Raw genomic sequence first — 23,109 nt, forward strand, 5'->3', positions numbered from 1 at the left:
GTAAATTTGATCTGTGTGAACCCTCTTTTGAGCCGACGGCAAATTAAGCTGCCTGGTAAAAAGGACACGTTATTTTGACGCCTCTTCTGCGTCATGGTCATTAAAGATACATTTTTTGCACTAAGTGTTTTATGTTCAAACTTTAATCAACCACACTAAATGATACGGCAATGTTTCTGATAAATGCATTCAGAAGGTGAAATCTTAATGTATCGGAAGAATTTAGTAGTTGAATACAGCTGAATGGAATTCTAGCTGCTTTCTCCTTTGCAATGGCTTGAAAGAAAAAAAAAATGTGTAAAGTAGACTTGCAAAATGAAAAGTAGTACATTGAAGTGATGGTCTGATCTTTAGTCATTTCATTTAGATTGCTACCCAAAAATGTAAAAAGCAACGCGACTAAATTTTTAAGTACTTAACGGTACAAATATGTGATGGGCATTCCCATTAGGAATCAAATTCGAATTGATTCAAAGTTTTTTTGTTTTGTTTTGTTTTTTTTTAATTTGTGTTTTTTATTTTGCATCACAATCTTACCAATAACGCGCACGAATAAACATCAGCTTTTGCTCTATCGAAACAAGAAGAGACAAATGCCTAGATAATAACTTGGACGTCTAGCAAAAATCCACCGATTTTTTTCTTCTGCTAAAAAAAACATATATATCATATTTGTGTATAACTTATTATATATTCTTTTCTTTATAACAAGCCCGTGAAAGCTACAAAAATGAAACCCCACCCCTCCACACAAGTTTATTTTTTTATTTTATTTTATTATGCATTACTAAGTATCTTAAGAGTTTTTGGCACACACTTACTTTTAGTGTCTTGATTCCGCAAAGGAATTCAATGATGTGAAATAAAGATGAAATTATTAATAACAAGTTTTAGAAACTTGAAAGGGAAAGCTCGAAGTAATGTTGGATAGCTTTTCATATTGATGGCCTATTGTCTATAGATGAGAGTATAATGTTGTTGTTTTTTTTAATTTCTTCGGCTCATATAGTTCGAGTTGTAATATTTTGAATCACACTATCGTCGTAAAGAAATCAATGATTCTACATAAGTATATGAATTAAATAATAATATAAGAAAAAACCATGTTAGTTAGCTAATCTTCTATTTCGTTCAAATACATTGTAACGAATACGAGTAAAAAATAGTCTTTTTTAGTACTTTTATTTGTTTATATTAATAGTATGAAGTATGAACGCTAGAGCACCTTCATTCTTTTACTGTGGGGAAAAACTATACAAAACTATTGAAAATTTGAACCTTATCTCTCAAGTTATCCTGTTTTTTTGGCCCCTACTCTAAAACATATTTATGTCACTATCTTAATCCGAAAAATCCTATTCACCTTTTACATTCTAATGACTCATTCAATGAACGAGAATTCACTAATTAGTAGTTTAATCCCTCGGAAATAACCCCCCAAATTTAAACACATTTTATGGTTCACAAATGTCTAATCTATAGATAGAAATAGAACTAGCTTGCATCTAGCTATAATATAATTTTTTTTTCTAGTTTGCTAACCAGCTTGCACATGAACACATTATAACAATCCAAATATTATATATATATATATATATATATACATATATATATATATATATATATATATATATCAACATAGCTTTATAAGGGAAATAAAAAGAAGATGGATTGCAAGTTATAGAAAAAATGGAAACCAAAATGTTTTATTCTCTAATTATAAAAACTGCCGGCCGCCTAAACTATAAACAGGAGGCTTGGGTATCCTAATATCTAATTATGAATGAGTGCCAACAGCATATTTTTGCTCCCTATTAAAGTAAAATAATAAACAACAAAAAAACAATGTGTACCCTATTAATAATTATTCTAATCAAAATGGATTCTTTACTTTGCCGAGTGTGGTAGGGTTAAGAAATGAGTTGACAAACAAAAAGGCGACCTAATATTTTCCACAAATAAAGGAAATTTAATTTTCATAATGTTGACCTAGTTAGAAAACAGATACTGCCAATTTATATGTTGTCCAATCCTAACGTGACACGTCAGCACTATAGAGTCAACTTGTTTTTAAACACTTGTTATTTGCCTAAACTGTTTGAGATTTTTCTAGCTTTAGCAAAGATTAATGCAATCCAGCACCGAAAGCATTCTAGAATAACCCTTAAAAATATTGCCCTCCAAAGTTTCTGTTTTGAGATAATATCATAAAGAAAGATGATCAACATTAATCATAATGGTACACGAGTCTTGAAGATAATTATACCCTCTATACGCTCTATTTTCTTTTTCTCTCTGGGACATTCTTATTAATTTTAAGAGCCATGGGAGGTTGGCTCAACTTAAGAAATAATACCTTTAACCAAAGCATCTTATATCTTTATAATAATTAAATAACCCCCAATTTAATATAACGTTTGAAAAAGTAATATCTCTTATACACAAAGTCACAAACTAAGGCACATATATTTAGTGAATATGGTGTATATCTCAAAAATTAAAGTCTTGCCTGCCGTATTGTATTATTGTAGATAAGTATATTGGAACTTCAAATATACTTTAGATGAAATAAATATAATCTTAAGAGACAATAAAAAAAAATATAGAAGTATATAGGTTCGGAAAGTTAGTCTAGTGGTAAGCAAGGATTAACTTACTGCTTATTGTTACCGTATAACGGCTTCAGTTTTACTGATTTATCTTTTACGTTCTGTGGTATACTGTGATAAGTGTCGAAGTTTACAGATTATCATTATCGGTAGGTAAACCGCAAAATTTTTTTTTTTTTCTACGGAGTATTTAATAAATAATTTTGAAAACAAATATATTTTTTTAAACACACATAGTCACATATTATAAAATGTTCAATCCATATCTAATGACAATATAAAGGTCACAACTTCAAATACGCATACATAATATAGTTCACATCACAAACAAACAAAATAGAGTTAATAACAAGCCATACTAAATATAGTTCACATTTCACGTCATATCCAAACACAATATTTACATTCAAATCATTACTCAAAATGTATGAAGTGGGTTGTTTTGTAGTAGGCAATACTCATACTAAGTCATCATCCGAGCATATGTTGTAATGAATGTCTCCACATGAAGGTCATAGTTATACTACTATATTGATGACATATGAACTTAAATTCTTCAAAAAATAAATAAATAAATAAGAAACCTCCTAACTTTGGCCAAGAACTAAACCATTTAACCATAGCTAGGAGCCAAATTTGCGTTATTTATGATATATTTGTGAAATTTGCGGTAAATTTCCAATTTAACTTAAATTTTGGATGGCAAATTTTCCGTATTTGCTAGTGGTATTTATGGGTAAATAATTTGCGAAAATATACTTAAATCGTTACCATGGTTAGGTCCGGAATTGTAGTCGCTATGATGAAGCTGCTTTGAGCGCGCTTTGGCCGCAACCAGCTCTTTCTAGCGCTGGGAAAAAGGTACATGTCTGTGGTGTGGGCGTTGCGCAGGATCGGGGTTATGAGGCCGCCCTCCACCGCCACAGCCATTGCGATGTTGATCTGTGAGTTGTACGACAAGCCTTGATTGTTGTACGAGGCGTTCGCCACCAGATGCTGGTCCAGGGCCATGGCCGCAGCCTTTGCCAGCAGCGCCGTCATCGTCATCCCCTTGCCCTTCACTTGCACCATCGTCGTCATCCCCCGTCATCACCAGATTAACATTTAAGGTTAGCGTTGCTTATCTTGGCGTAGAGGGCATTTAGTGCGTCCATCGTCACGGGGTACCCACGCGGAAAGTTGGCACCGATCAACAGACTCTCCATCATGTTCCTTGACACCGCCGCATGCATAGTCGTGAATGGTTGTAGGAGCGATTCGGTGTCAGATATCTGCGGAATACGGAATACAAGCCCTCAAAACTTCCTCTTTTCTCTCAAAGTTTTTCTAGGTTGTTTTCCCCAAATTCTTGCTCTCACCCAAACCTCTTTTTTTTTTCCTCTTTTGTTCTCTCGGTATGGTTCTCTCAACAACACACACTTGCTTTGTATAAAGGAAAAAAAAAAAATAAAAGGGTGGGGCCCGAAATACATTAATACCACGTTCGCACTACGCTCGTCCCGGTGGTCGGAGGCGCAATCACACTCGGACTCTGACTCTTTATGCGGAATTTCGCGTAATATCTGTGTGGTATTTAAAATCTTGGTGGTAAGAGAAATTTATTATTCCTAGATACAATGATTATAATCATTGAGATAATCTTTCGGTCGATAATATCAAAGGTTCATGGACTGTCGAGTCTAACTCAAACCCACGAATAAAAAAAATTGCATTTTCGGACGAGGACTAAACTACTTGTCATATAAAAAAGAGTTAGGTAAATAGTTAATTTAAACTTTTTATATTAAAATTATAGAGAATGGACATCTCTAAAATCAACATTTAATGAGTTTTTGTTATTTTAAGTATGTATGATATAAATAAAGTGATAGATTCAAGTCAAATGTATAAATAATAATGAAAAACTTCCGACGGTATAAATTTGAGACGTTGCACTATTCATAGTAGAAGTTTAAGGTCATTCATTATCCATAATGCCAAACAATTACTTTATAATAATAATCAATTAAACCACCATTTTAATAAATTATTTGCAAAAGTTGCTAGGATATTTTTTAATTAAACCACCATTGTATACAAATGCCAAACAATTACTTTATAATAATAATCAATTAAACCACCATTTTAATAAATTATTTGCAAAAGTTGCTAGGATATTTTTTAATTTTTGAAAAGTTTACTAGCATTGTTTGCAAAAAAAAAAAAAAAAAAAATATAATGGCAAGCACGAAAGCAATAATAATAAATAAAAAATGGAAGCATAGAAAAAAGTTCACTCGCTTTTCTTCTTGTCTCTTCCACATAGTAAATCCAGGTTGGTGATCTTTACTCAAATCTAATTTATCAATAAATAAGTAATAAAAAACAGTGGAATAAGATTTTTAATGCGAGTTTAAGGTTTAGCTCTCAGAGAGAGATAGAGAGAGAGAGAGAGAGAGCACAGAAAACCCCAGGCTCCATTATCATCCATCAATAGCTGGTTTATTCCAATTTGTACTACAAAAATACAGACTAGATAGAGATTTCAGGCTGTGACTAGAAACTATAGCTTCAATGGGGTAATGGGTGTCAATCAATCATCTCAAATTATTCATTCATAAACTAATGATTGATAAGAAAAAAAGAAAAATAAGGGAGAGGGACAGGCCGGGATTTTTCTTTTGCTAACAAAGATTTACCCTTTTGCTTGTTTTGTTGATTTTGAAGCAATATTCTTGGGGAGCTTTATTTTTTTATTTTAAAAAAAATTGCCTTTATTTTGTAGCCACTGCCCAGAGCATAAATTCGCTTCTTTGCAAATCCACAGAGAGTTCTGAGAGAGAGAGAGAGAGAGAGTGTGTGAATATGACCTGCTCTGCTTGGAATCTCTCTGCTCATAAAAGATCTTTTGCTTTTGCCCTTGTCATTGAGTCTCCTTTTCATTGATGCCCTCTCTTCACTTTCTCTGCTTTTCTATTTTATGTGTTTTTTTTAGGCCGTTTTAGGTGAAGTACGTAGCTGGTGTACACAATACTCCAATTTTTTTCCCCTTATTTTCTTTTCAAGTTATGATTTCTGAAAAATTCATTATATATTCTCACGTTTTATTCCCTCTTTTTCCTTTCTTTGTTTTGTACCCACAGTCCTTGGCTATATATATGGGCTGTCATTGAGTGTTTTCTCTTCATCGCTTGCAGAGTTGTTTTTCAGACCTTTCTCACCCATTATTGCAACAATAGGCTGTCCTTTTAGCTCAATTTGCTCAAAGAAGAAGATGAGCTACGCACATTCTAACATGAGTTCTGGTTTGTTTCTCTCAAAGATCTTTTCTTTTTGTTTCCTTTGTCTCATTTCACTCTGATTGACTTTTCAACAATGGTGTGTGTCTGTCTGTTTATGTTCATTTGAAGTTTTTTATTCTCATTAAATTTCCAACAATGTAGTGGTCTTTTATTTTATGTTTTGAAAGTCAACATACTAAAAAAAGTCCCCCCTTTTTTTTTAGTTTCTTTTGGTCTTTATTGCTTTTAGGTCAAGTTACATAATTTGGTGTATATTTGGAAATTCAGGGAGTAGAACAGCTAGGAGGACAATTGAGTTTGGAAGGACTCATGTTGTGAAGCCAAAAGGAAAGCATCAAGCAACTATAATCTGGCTTCATGGTCTAAGTGATAATGGCCTAAGGTATCTTTGTTTCCATTACATATTTATATTTAAGCAAAAAAAAAATTAACAAAAATGTTTTGGATTCATTCTAGCATGAGCACAGTCTTGGCTAACATTGCTTGAGCATAAAAAGTAATCAAGTGTAATATATCCACCATAAGTGAATCAAACAATTTACTTTTTTTTTTCTCTCTATTTAAATTTCCTCTTTGGGCAACTTTTGTTTGTAAAGGGTTGGTGAGAACTGAATAGATAAATAAGGATTATCGTAGCGGTGGATGTTATATATTCCCCAACTCGTCATCACTACCGCTGGTGCAATTACAATAATGTTTTGAAATACATGTCATATATCGTAAGGACGGAATAAGAATATGAAATTACTTACGAATGTCGACATCGACGTATGCTCTATAGTGGCGGGTCCATAATTATAATAATCTTTTCCATGTCGAGTTATTTTCTTTTTAGATTCTCATACCCAAAAAGAAATTGTTACTCTTATTCAAGTATTTTATCATTTTCATTGCTTTTAACTTTGATGCTACATACTTAATTTGGTAACCACATTTTTTCCCTTGTTTGCTTCACTGATTTTTTTTTTTTTTTTTTTTATCTCTCTTTGCAGCTCATCGCAGCTCTTGGAATCTCTTCCCCTCCCAAATGTAAGAATATAAAAATCTTAGTTTACGAAGAAAAAAAGAAAGAAAAGAGATTACTTTGTGGTATTAACGAGGGAATTTCGATTTCGATGCCAGATCAAATGGATATGTCCGACTGCTCCGACCCGTCCCGTTGCCATTCTCGGTGGTTTTCCATGCACTGCTTGTAAGCTCGCTTGCCCTTTTCTTTCTCCCCGCCACATCTGCTATAGATCATGATATTGATAGTACAAGAATATTTGCATGATATTATGTTTCTTGTCAGGGTTTGATGTGGGTGAGCTTTCGGAGGATGGACCGGACGATTGGGAGGGTTTGGATTCCTCGGCCGCTCACATTGCTAACTTGCTCTCGACCGAGCCGCCCGATGGTACGAACTTACTCTCATTCTATACTAATGTGTTCAACCCGTTCTACTAGCTCTGATATACTTTTCTCTTCCCCGGTATTAAGGCATTGTTTGGAATAAGGAAAGTAGAATGGAAAGTAAAATTTAGAATCCAAACTCATTTTCCTTGTATTGATTGGATTTTTGATGAAAATTTGGCGGAAAAAAATAAATGGGAGGGAAAATAAGGTGGAAAAATGTACAGCTTAAGGTGGAAAATCTGGTGGAAAAGGAAAATAGGATTAAAACATAACCTAAGCAAACCGATAACCTTTGTCCCCTTAATTGACGATCTGGCATATGATTTAGTTTGAGAGATGTAGGATCGGACTCATAAAAGGGGACAAAGGATCCGGATTCGGTATTGGCAGTGATTGACTTTAAGTCTTTGTTTTACAGTCAAAGTTGGTATCGGAGGCTTCAGCATGGGAGCTGCGATGGCTCTACACTCCGCAACTTGTTTCGCAATGGGAAGATATGGAAATGGAAATGTCTATAATCTCAATCTAAGGGCCGTGATCGGCCTCAGTGGTTGGCTTCCAGGCTCAAGGTACGACTCTTCTAGTGCGATAAATTCTCTAAACCAAGAATTCAAATTTTTTTTTTTTTGGTATGTATTTTAACATTAAAAAAAAACCCCCTCCGATCTGCGGTCATGCAGGATTCTGAGGAACAAAATAGAAGGGTCTCACGAGGCTGTGAGACGTGCTGCGTCGTTACCCATTTTACTCTGCCACGGAAGCTGTACGTATATATGAAATCAATCTCTTTACAAAATGGTTGATTTAAGGTTAGTTAGTTTTCGGTGACCCTTATTCCTCGACTATTTTTCTCACTGTAGGCGACGATGTAGTTCCCTACAAGTATGGAGAGAAGTCAGCGCACGCTTTGACCGCATCGGGGTTTCGATATCTCACGCTGAAGTCCTTTGATGGGTAACCTTTTTTTTATTATTATTATTTTTTTTTTGTAACTTTTTATTTTTTTTCATGATACAATCAGTTCCTAAGAGACTTATTTGAAACTATACAGGCTCGGTCATTACACGATCCCTCGAGAAATGGACGAAGTCTGCAATTGGCTTATTGCCAGGCTGGGGCTCGAGGGGTCGCGCTAAGCCAACAATTTTGCCGAAATTGTAAAACTAGAAGAAGAAGAAGAAAAAAAAGAAGATGCTTATAGAATGGGAATTGGGGTATTGGACTATAGGACTTATCTGTGTCCTAGAAAAAAAAGAAGAATAAAGTTTTGGATGTATTTCATGCTTTGGTTTAATTTGTAGAAAGTAGATGGGGGTTTGTTGTTGCTGTTGTTGTTATTGTTCTTTAGATGTTATTTACTATTTCTTTAATTGGGTTATGTGGGAAATAATTTGGTCTTTTGTTGGTTCTATCTTTTTTCAAATAAAGCCTAGTTGTTAATATCCCTTTGTCCATTTTCAGTTTACAGAGTAGCTATCTTGGACTTTTTCAAAACATCAGAATGAGCCTTTGCAAAATGAGATTTGTGCTAGCAGAAATCATGTGCAGAAATCATGTAAAACACATGAACAATCACTTAACATAAAACTTCTACAAAACAAACTAAAGCAATGTGATCAGAAGCCTGTAAAATTGTTCTTCCTACAATCACTGCAGATGAAACTCACTGACAAACTTTTAAAAACAAAATAAATAAATAAAAGTAACCCTTCTACCACTTTGGAGAGCAGGGTAAGTATGAATTTTTGTTTTTCTCTTTTCAGAAGTGTAGTTTCTGATGTGTTTTCGATAGAGATGATTTGTAAGATTAACCAGTCTGAAACTACACTGGCGGGTTTTCTTCCACTGAATTGCTTGCTGCACAAGCTATTTTCCCCGGCGCTAGTGGTAAATAACTATCCTCTCACCCGCGAAGTCAGATCAGTATTATCCGTATTCAGATTCGCGCGTGGGCTTCTGCGAAATGGACCGAAGGCCTGTTCCGCGAATCTGCTCGGTGCCGAGGCGAGGCGTGCTGCGCGGTCTCGGTGCGAGCCAAAGCGGGGATTAGGAGGCCAAATTTTATTGATTAATAGATAATATGGGGATTTTTCTGGAGGCTTAGAGACAAAGGCATAGAATAACAAATAATATGTGGAAAACAAAAGAGAAAAATATAACCATCCATTAGCTTGATGCAATTCTTTGTTGAATTTTCAGGTTTTATCTTTCTTGTTCAATTATTTAAAGCTATGTTTTTTTTAGGTTTTTATAATTTTTGTTTTTGTGTGTGTGTTGATTTGCTTTTTAGAACGTAAAAAAATTATATCTTGTCGGGAATATGTTTTGGGTTATGAAAAAAAAAACGAGTGAAGAAGAATTGGTTAACTCTAAAAAAAGAGCTCTTGAAAAATTTATAATAATTTTTTTTAGTAACCATGGTTAAAGAAATGAATACACAAGTAGACAAAGTATGAAAATGTTAAAACAATGGTAGAAAATATTTAGAGATACTACGAATGGTAAAGAAACTATCAGAAATAGAAGAAGAATTCAACAATAGTAATATATAAAATGTTAAAAATTTTCACCTAATTGCTATCAAATCATCATTAAAAAAAAAAAAAAACCAATACAATTGTTTAGGTTAAAAATCAATATAAAGTTAATGCTCAGGGTCTATTTGTAAATCTTCTAAATTAAAAGTAAAAATGTATAATATATAAAACTCATAACCATGACTAAACCCTTTGCTAAACCCTAGCTTCTTCTTTGCTCACTTGCTGTTGCTTGGTCGCCGAGGAAATATTTTCTCCGGCGGATTCCATTTCGATTTGTACTAAAGATGAACTTCCGTTTCAAGAACCTCATCGGAGCTCCGTACAGAGGAGGCAACGTCGTCATCGTCAACAACACCGAGGTCGTCTCTCCCGTCGGAAACCGTATCTCCGTCACCGACCCTCTCAAACCGGAAACCCTAACCCTAGCCGACCAGGCTTCGTCTAACATCTCTCGAATCGCCGCCTCGCCGGACGGAGTTTTCCTTCTAGCGGTAGACGAGAATCGCCGTTGCCTTTTCATAAATCTCCGCCGCCGAGTGGTTCTCCACAGAATCACCTTCAAGTACGCCGTCAACGCCGTCAAGTTCAGCCCTAACGGCGCTTACATCGCCGTCGCGGCCGGTAAGTTGCTCCAAATCTGGCGCTCTCCGGGTTTCAGGAAAGAATTTTTCCCCTTTGAATTGGTTAGAAATTTCGCCGATTTCGACGACAAGATCACGGCTTTGGATTGGAGCCCGGACTCGAATTATGTGCTGGCAGGTTCGAAGGACTTGACGGCGAGGCTGTTTTGCTTGGAGGAGGTAAAGTCGAAATCTAACTCGAAACCTGGCCAGGCTAGAGTTAAGCCATTTATGTTCCTAGGTCACAGAGATTCGGTTGTCGGTAGTTTCTTCGGAGTCGATAAGAACACCAACAAAGTGAACAGAGTCTATACAGTAGCCCGAGATGGCTATATATTCAGTTGGGGTTTCACTCCCGATGAGAGTCAAACCGATGATATGGAAGTTGATGACTCGGAACCTCCTTCGCCGGATACACCTGATAGGGATAGTGAAGGAAATCTAGAAGAGAACGACGCTGAGAATCCAAAGAAGAGAAAGGCTTTAAGCGCTAATGACGGGAATTTGGAAGTTGGAGGTGGGTATTTGCGGAAAGGGAAATGGGAGCTGCTTAAGAAGGACAGCTCCGGCCAAACGCCGGCGAAACTGACGACCTGCGATTATCACCGAGGGCTTGATATGATGGTCGCCGGGTTCTCGAACGGCGTGTTTGCGCTCTATCAGATGCCCGATTTCGTGTGCATTCACTTGCTGTCGATATCGAGAGAGAAGATCACGACGGCGGTGTTCAACGAGCTCGGGAGTTGGTTGGCGCTCGGATGCGCCAAACTCGGGCAATTGCTTGTGTGGAATTGGAGATCGACCACGTACGAAATGAAGCAACAAGGTCACTACTTTGACGTGAATTGCTTGGCGTATACTCCGGATTCACAACAGTTAGCCACCGGAGCAGATGATTACAAAGTCAAGGTACACAGCCCAATCAACAATTTGTTAGGCCCCGAAGGCCAAATTAGTAATTTACTTATTCAATTATTATTATGTCAGTTTCTCTAGTGGTACAGTAACGTGATTGGTTCATCAATAAATTACTGTTTGTGTATCATTTTCTTTCTACCTCGGATCGTATCACATCTGTTATGAATAGTAGATACATGTTTGTTTTTTCCCAAGTAAATCTTGTTGCGGACTCCGTTGATCGTACTCATGAACATATCACTTCCTTGCGTTAATGCAGATTTGGAATGCTTCATCGGGATTCTGCAGCGCAACGTTTACGGCTCACACAGATGCCGTTACTGCCCTTCAGTTTGTCGGGAACAACAATTCTCTTGTGAGTGCATCTCTGGATGGAACCGTTCGTGCATGGGATACGCTTCGCTATCGAAATTTCCGGACTTTCACGACCCCATCTTCCAGGCAGTTCGTGTCTCTGGCGGTTGATTTGAGCGGCGATGTTATATGTGCGGGGACTCTAGATTTTTTTGAGGTTCTGATTCTCGTTGTTCAACAGTTTTGCAAGTCCTCTGAGTCGTTCGTGTTTTCTGTTTGTGTTGACTTTTTTTGTTTTTGTGGTATCGATGGCAGATTTTTGTATGGTCAATGAAGACAGGCCGTTTGTTGGACGTTCTTAGTGGCCATACAGGTCCAGTTCACGGGTTGATGTTTTCTCCCTCGAATGTGAGTTTTATTTTTCCCTCTGCGTCGAATCTCGAGTTTATGCTCTTTTAATAATGTGATGTTCAATTCCCATTGTTGTAGGCTGTGTTGGCTTCGTCCTCGTGGGACAAAACAGTTCGTTTGTGGAATGTTTTTGAAGGAAAAGATGCTGTGGAAACATTTCTTCACACACACGATGTACTCACAGTGGTTTATCGTCCGGATAGCAAACAGCTGGCTTGCAGTACATTGGACGGCAATATTCATTTCTGGGACCCAATTAACGGTTCACTAATGTACACAATTGAGGGCCGCAGAGACATTGCTGGAGGTCGTTTGATGACAGATCGCAGATCAGCGGCTAATTCAAGTTCAGGAAAATGTTTCACAACATTGTGCTACTCTGCTGATGGGAGCTATATATTAGCCGCAGGAAGTAGCAAATACATATGCATGTACGATGTCGCTGATCAGGTTAGTATGTTTTGCTTTCCTTATTTCTCTTTCAATTTTATAAATAATAATTTTTTATACTAAATCAGATCGGTCAAAACCGGATTTTTCTATAGTCTGGTCTTGTTTCTTTAACTGGTCTCAAGCGGTCTAGTCATGTATCAAATATTCAAACTGAGGTTTAGATTGGACTAGTTCCAAAGTTAGGATAATTTAATTTTTTTTAGTTATTTTTCTAATTAAATTTGGAAATTTATAAATTTATGTAAAAAAACAGTCTAAAGTGGTTTTGTTCGGTTTGGTTTATTTTCTAATTTTGTCTGCCTTGGGTCACAATTTTTCCAAACCACCATACACATCCATGTGTTAACTATATGTTGAACCTCTATTATTTGCTTAGGTATTGCTCCGACGGTTTCAAATATCTCACAACCTTTCCTTGGATGGAGTACTCGATTTCTTGAACTCAAAAAACATGACCGAGGCTGGTCCACTAGATTTAATCGACGACGATAACAGCGATGTGGAAGAAGGTGTCGGAAAACAAACCCGTGGTAAGCTAGGACACGATTTACCAGGATCCATGGCCAACCGTGGAAGGGCAATCGTTCGAACAAAGTGCCTGAGACTCGCACCCACCGGCCGAAGCTTCGCAGCATCGACCACCGAGGGAGTTCTCGTTTACTCAATCGACGATTCATTCATGTTTGACCCAGTGGATCTCGACATAGATGTTACGCCCGAGGTATTTAAAATCTAGATCATAACCTTGAATTTAAGAAGTTAATAAATAAATAGAAGCATTCTTATCCATTATATAATGTGGAACAGGCAGTGGAAGAGGCACTGAACGAAGGACAACCGAGCAGAGCTTTACTTCTAAGCCTTCGCTTAAACGAGGACAGTCTAATTAAGAAGAGCATATTTTCAGTGAGCCCACTGGACATCCCTGCTGTTATCTCCTCGACCCCTCAGAGATATTTGCAGAGGTTAATCCAAGTGCTCGCTGATCTTCTTGAGAGCTGTGCACATCTCGAATTCATTCTCCGATGGTCTCAGGTATGTAAATATATTTTCCCCTTCTATCAGCCACCGATATAAATAGCAGTCGAATGGATTGACTTATGACATTTATCGCGGTTGATTGTGTGGTTGTAGGAGCTTTTCAAAATTCAAGGAAAATCTATCCAACAGAACAACCAAAAGCTGCTTCCGAGCTTAAAGTCGTTACAGAAGGCAATCACAAGAACACATCAAGACTTAGCGGATACTTGTTCGTCCAACGAATATATGCTTCAATATCTATGTTCGATGAGCGCCACAAAGTAATTCACATGCGTCCCGTTTTTTTTTCCTTTTCTTTCTTCTCGATTTTTTGTATGTGTAAGCTAAGATAGGCTTTATTGGCGATTCGATCGAGTCAATACACGATGTGGGATGAATGGGTTTTTTCTGTGTCAATTTTGGTAGTCATGATTGTAAGAACAAAGAAAATGTCGGATAAATGAAATTACTGGAACTCGTAGTTGAGATTTTCTATCGAAAAATTAGTTTTTTACAAACTGAAGAAACAAAAACACAGCAAAAAAAGTATATATTGCTGTGGAATTGGCAGGCATATCCATGGAACTGTATTACCGCATGATTCCTGGTTTATTGTTTGATCTTTTGCGCTCTCTCGCTTATGAATTGGTTGATCTTCAACTGCAACAAAACTTCCAAAAGTAATGATTAGAAAGCGGGGGGAAAAAAACTTAATTTGGTTCAGAATTCTGGGTTAATTAACAATTCTAACCTTCTGGATTTACATTACGAGTTCTCAGCATGTGCAAATCTGGTCCCATCGTAGAAAGGAAGAAATAAAGCTGGGATGTTTTTAGACTCGCAACGACGAAGGCGAAACAAAAAGAGAGACTAGCTTCTTGATAGAACCGATATTTCTGCTTGTCTCTGAGCTTATCTGAAGGAAAAGTGACTAGGAGAATCGAACTAAAGGTTAACGAAATTATAACCGAGAAACTCCATTGTTAGGGCTCAGAGAGTGAGAAACGGAATAATCGGCTCGATTTTGAAGGTGATCAAATTGAGCAGCAACCGAGCTAGCACTCGAGTCATGTAGTTGGTTTAGGTCAAAGTCAAACTCTAGCCTCTTCGGATTTCTTGTCGATGCGATTCTTCCGATGTTATCGACACCAAAAATTTGGTCAACCTTGGAATTTACAGAAAGTCCTGTTCGATTATGCCACGACTTACGTGAATTGGGAACGAGTCAAAAAACGTCCTGGTAATGGTCCGATCCGAAGCACGAATTCAGATCTGTGTTTGTTGATATACTTCTCTCGCCGGCGTTGTGATTCCCTACAATTAACTGAATTAGAAAGAAAAAAAAAAGTTTCAAGGTTCTTAGTTCATACATCACACACATTACATTGATTGAATGAACAGACATACTATACGAAATGTTAGCATACCTGGTGAGTCAATCCTGACAATTCTTGGAGCACACGCTTTTCATTCGAATCCATATTTCCACCAAGTCGAGATGAAATAAATATAAAATTAAAATGAATCAGTACAACGACGTGTGTTTGAAAGCTCGTGAAGTGGACTGATTATCAATAAACGATGATCAAAGAAGAAATGGATATTGATTTCTTGTTTTGCAAGAAACTGGAAACAAAAACGAATCTTCTAGGTCTTTGATATTCTGACAGTTGGATCATTATCGCGATTCGAGAGAAAAAGGAAAACCAGGGAAATACTCGATTTTAAAAAAACTACAGCATAGAAATTGGAATTTACCTCACTTAACATACATCATAATTCATAATATGTACATACTGCTAAGCTTACTTCTCTTGCTCCGTCACGGTTCAGTAGAGCATGATCTCTACTCCCACAAAAAAGCACGTTAATAATGGAGATTAGATGTGGAAAACAAGTGAGTAAAAAAGAAAGAGCTCAACTAAGACGGTGATCGTTGAGAGATTAGAGATACGCTGGAGTTTAATCTCGGATTAGGCTTCCCTACGTTGAGTTCTTTCTATATCTCGGCTTTGATGACAATTACGCCCACTAATACGCAGCAATTTCCACTTTTTATTTATTTTTTTAAAGAAATTTATAACTTATTAAGCCACTTGAAACGTGATAATATTATTATAGCCAACGTTTTAAATTTTTTTAGCAAAATAACCAAATTGCTTATCTGGCATATTTGTATGCGTGTACTAATCTTATTTTTGCCCTTCCGGATTGTGGAATGGGTTTAAACTGATATTCAGATTAGTATTCTATTTTTGCTAATTAATATTAATTGTTTTGTTACTATTTTTTAGGAAGTAATAGAATTCTCTCTCTCTCTCTCTCAATTAAAGCTGAACTATTCAAATATCAATATTAAAAAAATAACTCCATGTAAAAAGTTTAACTCTCCCTTTTTTTCATTTATAGAATTTATAAGTTTTGTAATTACCATGGAAATTTTGCCCCCGAAAAAAAATTAAAAAAGTAGAATAGTGAGGAACAAATTAATTATATATATATATATATATATATTTTTTTTTTTTTTTTTAATTATGAAAAATATAAAACAAGCATTCAAAAAAGGAATCGTGTTTTCTAGGGTTTAAGTTTGAGAAAAATGACAACAAACGACGTGTAGTCTTTATATCCCCATAAACGACAACAGATATGTGGCGTTATTATTATGAGTTGAGACTCCAAAAACAAAAGAAGAAAAAAACCCCTCTCTCTACAGCTGAGTTTGTGCTTCTTCTCTTTTTCTTCCTCTCCCGCCGCCGAGAACCACCGTCACCGACTTCGAGTTTTCTTCAGAGTGCTCGTCAAGGTAACACACCTTATATCTTCCTTATCTTGTCTTCGTTGATAATCATGGTCGGAGAGTAGAGGCGTGCCTAAGTTGTTTCGGCGTCGGAGGATTCGATTACTGAAGTTTGTCTCATTTCTTGTTATTTAATCCACGTTTGAGATAATAAGAATACAAATTTTGTGCAGTGAGAAAATTTTTAGGTTTTCTCGAAATAGTTGAAGAGAGAATGAAGGACACACTCACAGCTTTCACTGCGGATGGCGATTTTCTCGCCGTTTTGACCACCGTTAAAACCGTCATGGTAAGCCTCTTCTTTGGCTCTTACTATTGTGTTTTCTTTTCAGTGCAATCCTAGTTGTTGAAGAAATTCTGTTGATGTTTCAGATTTGGAACACGAATAGTGGAAGTTTATTGGCGGAGTGGAAGCCTGAAGAAAGAGAATTCGGTAGCAATTTCTCTTGTTTGGCCTGCAGTTTTGTAGGGAAGAAGGTGGTTCTGCTTCTGGACTTTGTAGCTCAAGTTGGACAGTAATTGAGTTTTAAGGATTCATTACCTTTTTTTTTTCTTTCTAATTGTTTGAATTTTGGAACTTATAGCGTAAGAAAGAACGCGGTACTTGCTTAGTTGCTCTCGCCACTGATGATGGTCACGTCTTTATCGTCGACGTTTCCGCTGGAGATACCAAGTGGAAAAATACAGATTCTTTCTCCGTGTATGATATTGTTTAAATCCAGTTCAAGCAATATATTTCAGTCTTTAACATAATTAGTTTGCATTGCCTAATGCAAATCTGATTCATTTAATTTATTTGTTTTGTGCAGCGGAGTTTTAGGGGTCTATTTCACAAATAAAGGGCGTAATCTACACGTGGTTGGAGCAGATAGAAAGGTTCATAACATGGACTCGGAGACCGGAGAGCTCGTAGGAGAGTTCAAAGCTTCAAAAAAGTCGATAACGGCTTTAGCCATTTCATGTGGTTAGTGATAAAGACAACTGAAAGTTACGTTACCGTTTGATGACTTGACTTCTTCCAAGAATTCATTAATGTGATTTTTGGTGTGTCAGATGAGAAGTTCCTAGCCGTGGCTGATGGTAAACTACGGGTTTTAAGCTTGGAATGTGGCAAAGAGGTGTTAAATATCTCTAGAGATTTGGTGAGTGCCGAAAATATTGAAATTCACGGATAGTTTTCTCAACGTCTCGCGGCAGTAATGGGAGTGTCGTTTGTTGTTCTAACAGGGCCAAGTTGAGCGTGCTTCTATATCGGACGATGCCAAAACAGTGGTTACGATAGGTCCCGGGGATAAACATCTTCAAGTGTGGAATTTGGATATTGATGCCAACACTTCAAGCCGCGGTTCTTCTCTCGCCATGAAACACGCTCCACTAAGTTTCGATTGCAAGAACGGAAGCAGTGGCGAGTCGGGGACGGCCGTGCTGGCCGTCTCGAAATCGGGAGCTTATGTTTGGCATCTGAGAGCCCAGTCAGAAGAAGAAGAAGAAGAGAAAGAAGAGGAGGTTAGTCCGACTAGGATCACGTGCAAGGCAGTCAATGAAGATGCCAAGAAGAGTCGCGTCTCTATCGTTGCTGCACGGTTGCAAGATTTGGACTCGAGCAATCGGATTAGAGCTCTCATAGCCTATGGCTCGATCGATCAACCACGGTTTAGCCTTGTGGATGTTAGTAATCCAGGGGAGGATGTTGAAGTTACTGAAAAAGGTTTCTTAACTGTCTCATAATTTTTTTTTTTTTTTTTTTTTTTCTGTACTGTTTAAAGTTCCCGATTACTTGTTTTATTGCCTGGATTCATTTGGTCTCTTTGGTTAAGATTATTAGTCTCCCACAAAATCAAAGTGTTGTCTTTCTCATGCAAATAGTCCACGGCTTATTTTCTAAAAACATTTGTTAGGGCTGGATCGTTCTCCGAGATTATTAATTACTTTCTTTCTCACAGATGTGAATGGTTTGGAATTAGAAGCAACAGCTTTGTCAAAGAAAAGTAAAAAAGAAAACAAGAAACGCGCAGCTTCCGATCTAGATCAGCCAACACTGGAAGATCTGGTTGATACTGGTAAAGATTTACTTCTCTGTCCTTGCCCTATATCTTTTATACTTCACATAATCCTCGAACATGTATGCAAATTTAATTTAATCATGATTGAAGAATAACACTGAGAGAGATCAACTTGGGGGTTCCTGATTCAGGTAACGAAGAGGCTGACGGTGGAGTTCTTGTTGATGACAGTTTAGACGAGCCAACAATGGGGGACAGACTTGCCGATTTGAACTTAGTAGACAGCGATGCAGTGATGAATAACGAGTCTAATCTCGATGCTAAGCCTCCAAGTGCAGACTCTGTCCACATTCTGCTCAAGCAAGCGCTAAATGCTGATGACCGCGTGCTTCTCTTAGATTGCTTGTACACCCAAGATGAAAAAGTCAGTCTTTCGTTTTTTTTTTTTTTTGGGGGTATCTTGTCTTAATTATAGTGTCATTATGAATAATAATAATATAATGTATGGCTTCAGGTTATCGCAAAATCTATCTCACAGTTGAGTCCATCACATGTTCTGAAGCTCTTGCAGTCTCTTATGTCAATCACCCAGTCGAGGTAAAAGAAAACATAGTAGTGGTGAAATTAAATCGTTTACGTTATAGCCTATACAAATCCCAAGCAATTGGTACTGAACCCCAATTTGGGCTTTTTTTTACTCTCATATGAAGCACAAGTGTAGATGAGATAAATGTGACTCACCAGTAAATTTTGGCTTATGTTTTAACTGTTCAGGGGTGCAATATTGGCATGTGCACTGCCATGGCTGAAAAGTTTACTTCTTCAGCATTCAAGTGGAATAATGTCTCAGCAATCGTCTATGGCTGCTTTAAACTCTTTGTATCAGGTACACCGACCATGTCAGACGACTCATAGTGTGTAACATCTCTTTTCTTTTTCCATATGTGTCTGAAACTGAATGAGGATTTTGTTGTTGAAACTATGCAGTTGATAGAGTCAAGAGTGTCCACATTCCAATCAGCTCTTCAGCTATCAAGTGTGTTGGACGTGCTTTACACCGGGGTAAGCTTTGAAACACATGAATTAACACCTAAGAGAACACAAAGTGTTTTTGTTTTTATTATTTTTATTTTTTTTACTAAATGATGTTTTGGGTACAGATTGTGGACGAAGAAGATGAAAGTGGCACGGTCGCTCCGGTCATCTTTGAGGACAAGGACTCGAGCGAGGAAGAGGAATCCGAAGACGATGATGAGGTCATGGAAACCGATGATGAAAATGATGAAGCGGATTTAGGTGGTCTCAGCGATCTCGAAGGCCTCGAAGGCAGTGATGGAATGAGTGAGTGAGTTGGGTAGTGTTTTTTTCAAGGTTCATATAAAAGTTTTGGGGTTTTAGAATAGTAGTGTTACATTATTCTCTTGAGAACGTTCAGAGTGAACGAAACAATTTTGAGCAAAAGTTAATTAAATTTACATGCATTTTTAGTATGAAATGTGCTTAAAGCGCCTATACATGACAGGACTGCAAACTAGCATGCATATGCATACTATCAACTAGGTTATTACTTTTGGCATGTTTTAAGGTTTAATTCTAAACCATGCACCAAATTTAGGGTTGAAATCACGCAATTTGTGCGTTTTTAGCACCAATTTTATTTTTATTAAATTTCACATTAAAAACACATTTTTTTATTATTATATTATTAAAACTAAAGATAATTCCTATATTTTTAATTAACTGATTAAAATTATTTTGTACATATATATATATATATATATATATATATATATATCGTATTATATAGCATATATGTGAAAAGGAAATTCCTATTTTGAAGATGTCTATTTTCATAGAAGGTGTTGTCATATATATATATAGGCAGTGAAAAGTACGAAACTTATGAGATAAATGATAATATCAACAAATAAATTCTCTATCAAGAGAATATCACAGAAATAAATGACAACAATTAATAATAAATAAACTTCTATTTATTATATGGTTTAATAAATAAATATATATATATATATATATATAAATATATCCACATATAAATAGTCTTTAAGTGTTATTTTTTACAAAAAAACAAATTTGCTGTGTACACACAGTATCACGCCTAGCGTAATACCGTACAAACGAATATGGTGTGTGGACTGTGGTTTGTTAATAGTATGGTTGGAGAAGTTTTTGCACACGGTATTTGACGTTTTACAGTTGCATTGGAGATGACCAAAAGTCGGGAGTTTTGCTATACATAAGTATTTGCCTTTTTAAGTAGGTATTTTGTATATTTATTTTCGTCTTGTAGTGTTGTGTTGTATGTTTTTATCGGATTCCACATACTATACCATTGACGTATGTACATAATATATTGTTAGGAATGAAGAATCAATGCAGGTTACAATTAAGCCTATATTGTCAATTTTCTCCTTTTTTTTAACGGTCAATATTCTCTAAAAGCCGAATGCTATATTATAACAAATGTCGTAAGATTTACAAGGAGCTAAACCTTTTTTTTCCTGCCTCTCTCTCTCTCTTCTCTCTCTCTCTTCTACGCGGAGATGGAAGTTCTAAAATTTCCATATATTTCAGATTTCATTTTTGTCATGAAATAGCATCATGCGATGAGCTTGAAGATGAGTAGCTTCACATGACATTAAAATAAATCGACATATATAACGGTCATTATCTTCAATTTAAAGTGGGAAACTAAATTTTCGATAAGCGACTTTGATGCTCTTATCAAAATATATCAAAACACAACGAACACAAAAACCAAATCTAAAGAACCTCAAGAGACAAGTTTAGACAAATAGCTAAAGACTATATTTAAGATTTCAAATAGATATTATACAGCCCTAGCTTGCCCTGTGACACAGAAAAAGCACAAACATTCTTTCACATTTGCCACTGTTTATAAAAACGAAGCAAAGACCAGAAAGAAAACCGAAACAAAAACACAAAGACATTATTTCATATTTTATTGGGATTAAAAAAAGCAAAAGTTGGGGAAAATCCCTTAAATATCCCTGGACTTCCGAGTTTGGGGATTGTCAACCTCCTCTTGGTTGGCCATTCCGAAAGTGCTCTTCACGGCCTCGGCGGTTTTCTGGGCCATGGTTTTCACTTGCTCGCCGGTCTGCTGGAGAATTCCGCCGGTTTTCTCTTTCCCAGATTGGGCCGATTCTCCGGCCCGATGGGCCGCGTCACAGGCCTTTTCCCTCGTTTGTTGGGCCGCGCTCTGAGTCTTCTCTTTGGCTGCTTGGGCCGTGTCCCCAGTCTTCTCTTTCGCTGCTTGAGCCTTGTCCCCCATTGACCCCATCATCTGGTTCGTTTTCTCCTGTGAATTAAACTAGCTATTAGATATAAGGGAATTCCTAAATATATATATACGCATGCATGGGATAATATATAAATTATGATCATTTAAATTTTTTTTTTTACCTACTATTAACTACTTATTGATGACTTTTGTCAATAAATAAACTTGTTTATTTACAAAATGTGTTGAATAAATAACTATATTTATCAACAAATTTGATTATAATTCAAGTTTCAAATGGTGATTTTAGAGTTATCCCTAGATATATATAGTCTCAGCATATGTACTATCTACAAAATGCATAGAATTGAACATATATATCTTGTATATATAAAAAAAAAATAAAAAAACAAGATACAAATTTTAGATATATGCAAAGGCACAATATTTGAGAATATTGTGCAATGGTTGTTGGTATTATAATTACTAAAATTTAGGCGATGATGATAAGTAAATAATTTACTAAAATTTAGTTACAACGTGCTAAATGGTAAATAAATAGCTAGAAAATTTATTTCTAGCTTTTTTCCTGTGTTTTTATTTTAAATACCTCAGCTTGTCCCTTGGCTTCGCCAGCTTTGTAACTCGGCTTCTGGTTGTGGGATGCCATTTTTTTTCCCCTTCTGATCTCTGACTTTTGAATCAAAACAGATTGCTCAGCTCAATTTAATTTGTTGGTTTCTTTAGAACTTGAAAAGCTTAGTGGTACTCTGGTATCGTATATGTGTACGTTTTTATAGTGGTGGAGATAAGCTGAGAGTGCAACACGTATGGTTCTCGTTGACACGTGTTTTTGGGACGTGCCTTTGCTTACATCGTTTCCGGTAGATAGATTCGATGACTCAGCCTATGTGGTTATGCCACGCAGCAACTCCGACAAAGAGAGACACGTGTCAGTTTTATAACACTTACACGCTTTGAAGAGTGCAACCAAATTCCTGTCTGAACCACCGGCCAAAATAAACAATTGGTGTTCACTGGCGGTACAAACGGAACACCGCTTGAATCAATCCGCTGAGAGAAGCAGATTTCGAACATGGTAAGGGTGTATCTTCGGCACATTATTGAACGGTACTTAAAACATTGGTTATTCACCTAAAGTTTACTTAAAACTTACAAAATGTTGACCATAATTAGCTAAATTTACAAAACAGTTGGATAATTAGAAATTTTTCTAGTTTTAGTCGGTTAATTTGCTAGTTATTTATCTATTTAAGTAGTTGTTTTCCTTCTCATTATACTTTAGTTTTAGGACCGGAAAAAATGGAGATTACCTACATGTAAAAATATAAACCAACATGAAAGTGGAGATCACCTGCCAATTGGTTTCTCTCAGATTTTTGTAATTACGATCTGATCTACCGGATTAAAACTTCAACCATATAGATTGTTCAAGCTAGCCTGACAGTGATTATATATTCAGTTTAGATGACAATTTTT

At 36.5% G+C, this 23,109-nt stretch overlaps 4 protein-coding genes across 5 annotated transcripts; 3 read left to right on the top strand and 1 right to left on the bottom strand.

The window, feature by feature from the left end:
* Positions 1 to 4,969: 4,969 nt before the first annotated feature.
* On the top strand, positions 4,970 to 8,725 carry LOC149386652 (alpha/beta-Hydrolases superfamily protein). Of its 2 annotated transcripts, none has more exons than XM_089626634.1 (10): positions 4,970 to 5,593; positions 5,786 to 5,893; positions 6,158 to 6,272; positions 6,883 to 6,919; positions 7,013 to 7,082; positions 7,182 to 7,286; positions 7,704 to 7,854; positions 7,966 to 8,048; positions 8,146 to 8,239; positions 8,337 to 8,725. In XM_089626634.1, exons 2-10 carry the CDS (start codon positions 5,863 to 5,865, stop codon positions 8,419 to 8,421), a joined length of 771 nt encoding a protein of 256 aa, XP_089482760.1. In that variant the 5' UTR covers positions 4,970 to 5,593; positions 5,786 to 5,862; the 3' UTR covers positions 8,422 to 8,725. The 2 variants fall into 2 exon arrangements, with proteins under 2 accessions (XP_089482760.1, XP_089482759.1); XM_089626633.1 differs by having other exon boundaries at positions 4,970 to 5,167.
* A 1,297-nt stretch (positions 8,726 to 10,022) lies between these two features.
* Positions 10,023 to 14,059, top strand: PWP2 (periodic tryptophan protein 2). The gene is made up of 7 exons (XM_089626719.1): positions 10,023 to 11,354; positions 11,623 to 11,874; positions 11,973 to 12,065; positions 12,147 to 12,518; positions 12,898 to 13,242; positions 13,329 to 13,556; positions 13,656 to 14,059. The coding sequence occupies exons 1-7, from the start codon at positions 10,110 to 10,112 to the stop codon at positions 13,824 to 13,826; spliced, it is 2,706 nt and encodes a 901-aa protein (XP_089482845.1). The 5' UTR covers positions 10,023 to 10,109; the 3' UTR covers positions 13,827 to 14,059.
* A 2,178-nt stretch (positions 14,060 to 16,237) lies between these two features.
* On the top strand, positions 16,238 to 19,839 carry LOC149386654 (WD repeat protein). Its single transcript, XM_089627369.1, has 13 exons — positions 16,238 to 16,347; positions 16,515 to 16,630; positions 16,714 to 16,818; positions 16,926 to 17,041; positions 17,151 to 17,305; positions 17,395 to 17,483; positions 17,569 to 18,049; positions 18,285 to 18,401; positions 18,536 to 18,768; positions 18,859 to 18,941; positions 19,119 to 19,230; positions 19,332 to 19,406; positions 19,505 to 19,839. Exons 2-13 carry the CDS (start codon positions 16,556 to 16,558, stop codon positions 19,691 to 19,693), a joined length of 1,830 nt encoding a protein of 609 aa, XP_089483495.1. The 5' UTR covers positions 16,238 to 16,347; positions 16,515 to 16,555; the 3' UTR covers positions 19,694 to 19,839.
* A 1,311-nt stretch (positions 19,840 to 21,150) lies between these two features.
* On the bottom strand, positions 21,151 to 22,370 carry LOC149386655 (uncharacterized). The gene is made up of 2 exons (XM_089624868.1): positions 22,220 to 22,370; positions 21,151 to 21,687 (listed from the first exon to the last, which is right to left on the bottom strand). The coding sequence occupies exons 1-2, from the start codon at positions 22,277 to 22,279 to the stop codon at positions 21,367 to 21,369; spliced, it is 381 nt and encodes a 126-aa protein (XP_089480994.1). The 5' UTR covers positions 22,280 to 22,370; the 3' UTR covers positions 21,151 to 21,366.
* Between the last annotated feature and the right edge of the window lie 739 nt (positions 22,371 to 23,109).

Source organism: Urtica dioica, chromosome 9 (genome assembly GCF_054948205.1).
Source record: "Urtica dioica subsp. dioica isolate 48M chromosome 9, U.dioica_male_clone48M_v1_H2, whole genome shotgun sequence".
Taxonomy (NCBI): Eukaryota; Viridiplantae; Streptophyta; class Magnoliopsida; order Rosales; family Urticaceae; genus Urtica; species Urtica dioica.